We start from the raw sequence: 3,404 nt of genomic DNA, 5'->3' as shown, positions 1-3,404 counted from the left end.
AGCTATTAGCCAATAACAGAGCAGTGAAGAAAATCATACAGTCTCTGTGATTGGCTTATTAGGATGAAGCAGAGTCTGCGTGAAGATTAGGGGGCGAGAACCAGAATATTTGTTTTGATGCCCCCTGTCTCTAGAGTGTGCCCCACCCCCATATGGCCCCTTGTGCAGCGGCACAGTCTATATATCTATAATGTAAAGCTTTTTGCTTTTCCAATATTAATTATTTTCATATATTTGTTTATTAGGTCAGAGCATCAACCCCAAACTGGCCGGTCTGATTGGGACTAACGGACCTCACAACAAGCAGCCTTTCATGGTGGCCTTCTTTAAAGCTACAGAGATTCACCTGCGCAGTATCCGATCCACAGGCGGGAAGCAGCGCAACCAAAACCGATCCAAAGCGCCGAAGAACCAGGAAGCGCTGAGAGTGGCAAACATAGCCGGTGATTATACAGCCGCACCTACTGTGGATACGGGGAATATTCCCTCTATCCGCTTCATCCAAGGCTTGCAAACCACTTTTCGCTCTTGCGCTGAAGATATGGGTGATTTAGCAGATGGGGAGCATTGATCTGCTCCTGCCTAAAAAAAAAATATTTTGTTTTTTTTTCTATGCCAACAGAAAATACCAGCACGGATCAGAAGCAGGCCTGTAAGAAGCACGAGTTATATGTCAGTTTTCGGGATCTGGGATGGCAGGTAAAAAAAAAAAAATCTGAATTTTTTGGTCGATCAGCAAAGAGTAAAAATGTAAATTCAGGGATGTAACGGGGGGGCCATAAGTTGTCATATACTAACTATATATATATGGTAGTGGTCTGCAACCGGTTGCTCTCCCCTGTTATGAAGCTACACGTCTCATCATGTCCTGAAATAGCAGACTGTCAGGACATGCTGGGACTTGTAGTTTCACAACAACTGAAGGGGCACTGACCACTGATTACATTTTAACCCATCAAGTCCAAGGCGCTTTCATTCTTCTTCCAGCGCCTTTCTGTCATGTGACATGCTGGTTGTTACCAATGTATTATTGCCTATCAACAAGGTTGTTAGGCATCTCATTGCCTAGCAACCAGTTTGTCCAATGACCGGACACTTCAGTTAATGGCCATATAGAATGGATAATGTCTTGGGCACTACCCCAGGGCCCCGTCTCTGCTCATGTTAGTGCCACACAGCGATGTCCGTCATCTGATGCTGGGGCAAGAGGGGTCAAGTCGTAAATTTTTTGCCTGAGACAAATTGCGCAATTCCACTCGAAGTGTCCATGAAGTTCATGTTATCGAGTGTTGATGTTCTTCTCCATTTCGCACAGGACTGGATCATCGCTCCCGAAGGTTACGCCGCGTATTACTGTGAAGGAGAATGCGCCTTTCCTTTAAATTCCTACATGAACGCCACAAACCACGCTATCGTACAAACACTGGTAAGATGTCGAGCGCACCGGAACGTTTACATACTCACACATTATATGTCATTGAGGTCAAGCAGATCTCCAGGATCCTCCCAATTATTGAGAATCATTTACTTTCTGACTTCCCGCTGAGCTCATGCTCATACACAGCAACCAATCTGAACAAGCAGAGCTGCAGTGTAAAGCATGGGGGAAGTGAAAATGCGACAGGGATTGGATTTTTGACTACTTTACATAAGCTGATCATAGCTGTGTCCTAATGAAGCAGAGCTCAAATGCCGCCAACACTAGAGGGAATAAGGTATCACCCAGAGGTGCTGACCCTGAGGAGCCTCTGCCGTACGGTACCTTGTGTTCCCTGGATGGTAAATCTCTCTAGTTATGTAGCGGTACATCCTCTGCTTCACTATGACTCCATAGCTGTTCAGGACTATGTTGACAATTGCTGCCGGAGCGGCCATATTGGTTGTCACCCAGCTTTCCCAGAAACGGATAGAATAAAAAAACATCTTATAGGACAAGATTTACTGGAGATTTTTTGATTTTCGGGAGAATATGCCTTAATAAATGGGCACTGCCTTTTCGCAGTGGAGGGGTAAATCCTTCATAACCAAAACTTGCTTTTCCATCTCCACACAGGTTCATTTTATCAACCCGGAAACGGTCCCCAAGCCGTGCTGCGCCCCCACTCAGCTCACCGCCATATCCGTGCTCTATTTTGATGACAGCTCCAATGTGATACTCAAAAAATACCGAAACATGGTGGTGAGGACCTGCGGATGTCATTAAAAGCGGGGGTTCTCCAGTCCCATCTACAAGATCCGCACCCGCCCCATCCCGCCAGCCTTTGGCGCATTCAATAAACTCGCGTTACGTCATTCGTTCCGAACGCGGAATCCTGTCCTGTCAGCGGAATTACGTTTTACGTATAGCCGAGGATCGTGTACGAGCTCTCACTGCGGCGCCGTTTCTGCGCCTTTCTTAAACATTTCACGTCCTGTACTATTTTCGGGTGAGGTTAAGAGTCCAGCAAAGGATTCTGGGAGATAAAACAAGGTTTTTAGTTTGCGATTTGATTGGAGTTCATTGACTTCACATTGTTCATCGGATTCCTCATCTTGGACTTACAGGATTTACTTGTCCCAGTGGCAGCCGCGGACACAAGAGGGAGTCGGACGAATGGTTAATATTTGGAGACTTTGGTCTACTGCGGAGAGTCCCGTCGGAGTCCTGCGCCGAACCGTCCAACCTCAAGATGAGTTGATGGATAATATAAAAAATATAATTTTTTTTTAATGCGGTTCTCGGTTTACTGTGACGGGTGTCAAATCCGCAAAATTTGTTTCCTTGTACAGATAGGAAATAAATCCGTCTCCTTTACGTCTTGAGGTACGAAAACCAGTCCAATTGTCCCGTTTTATGGTTCTTCAAAAGGTCTAGCAAGGAAGGTTCAATAAGACCTAGGGCCGGGCGATTATGAGCGAAATCAAGATCACGAATAATTGAACATGTGACCTCGATTACGATGAATGAACGATTATTTATGCCACACCCCTTTTGCATGCCACGCCTCCTTTTTGCCTTTTACACCATTTAAGTAATATTTATCCCCTGAGCCCGCTGTATACTACTGTATATAATATACCCCCTAACACTGTCCCCACACAGTATATTGCCCCCATAGTGCACATCACACAGTAAAATGACCCATAACTGACTTCCACGCAGTATAATGCCCCTATAACTGCCCCCACGCTGTATCATGCTCACACAGCTGCCCCCAATAGTGCTTGATAATAATAATAATAATATACATAATCCCCTAAGGCCTCATGCACACGAACGTAGCCATGTGCACGGCCGTGATTTTCGGGTCGGCCGGCAGAGGAGTGTCACCCGCGAGCCGCCCGCAAATCGCAGGCCGTGCACATGGCCGCGGCCATTATTTTCTATGAGCCTGGACCGCAGAACACGGCCGTAATAAGAAATG

The 3,404-nt window shown here is 46.1% G+C and overlaps 1 protein-coding gene across 1 annotated transcript in view; it reads left to right on the top strand.

The window, feature by feature from the left end:
* BMP7 (bone morphogenetic protein 7) overlaps positions 1-2,813 on the top strand; it is a 61,447-nt gene extending 58,634 nt beyond the window's left edge. Inside the window, exons 4-7 of the mRNA XM_075845597.1 lie at positions 246-443; positions 623-699; positions 1,316-1,426; positions 2,054-2,813. Coding sequence (XP_075701712.1) covers positions 246-443; positions 623-699; positions 1,316-1,426; positions 2,054-2,203 — 536 coding nt within the window. The 3' untranslated portion in view covers positions 2,204-2,813. The remainder of the gene's footprint in view (positions 1-245; positions 444-622; positions 700-1,315; positions 1,427-2,053) is intronic.
* Positions 2,814-3,404: the final 591 nt, after the last annotated feature.

Source organism: Rhinoderma darwinii, chromosome 13, assembly GCF_050947455.1.
Source record: "Rhinoderma darwinii isolate aRhiDar2 chromosome 13, aRhiDar2.hap1, whole genome shotgun sequence".
NCBI classification, from domain to species: Eukaryota; Metazoa; Chordata; class Amphibia; order Anura; family Rhinodermatidae; genus Rhinoderma; species Rhinoderma darwinii.
The sequence above is the reverse complement of the archived record's forward strand: the minus strand, read 5'-3'. Positions and strand labels throughout refer to the sequence as shown.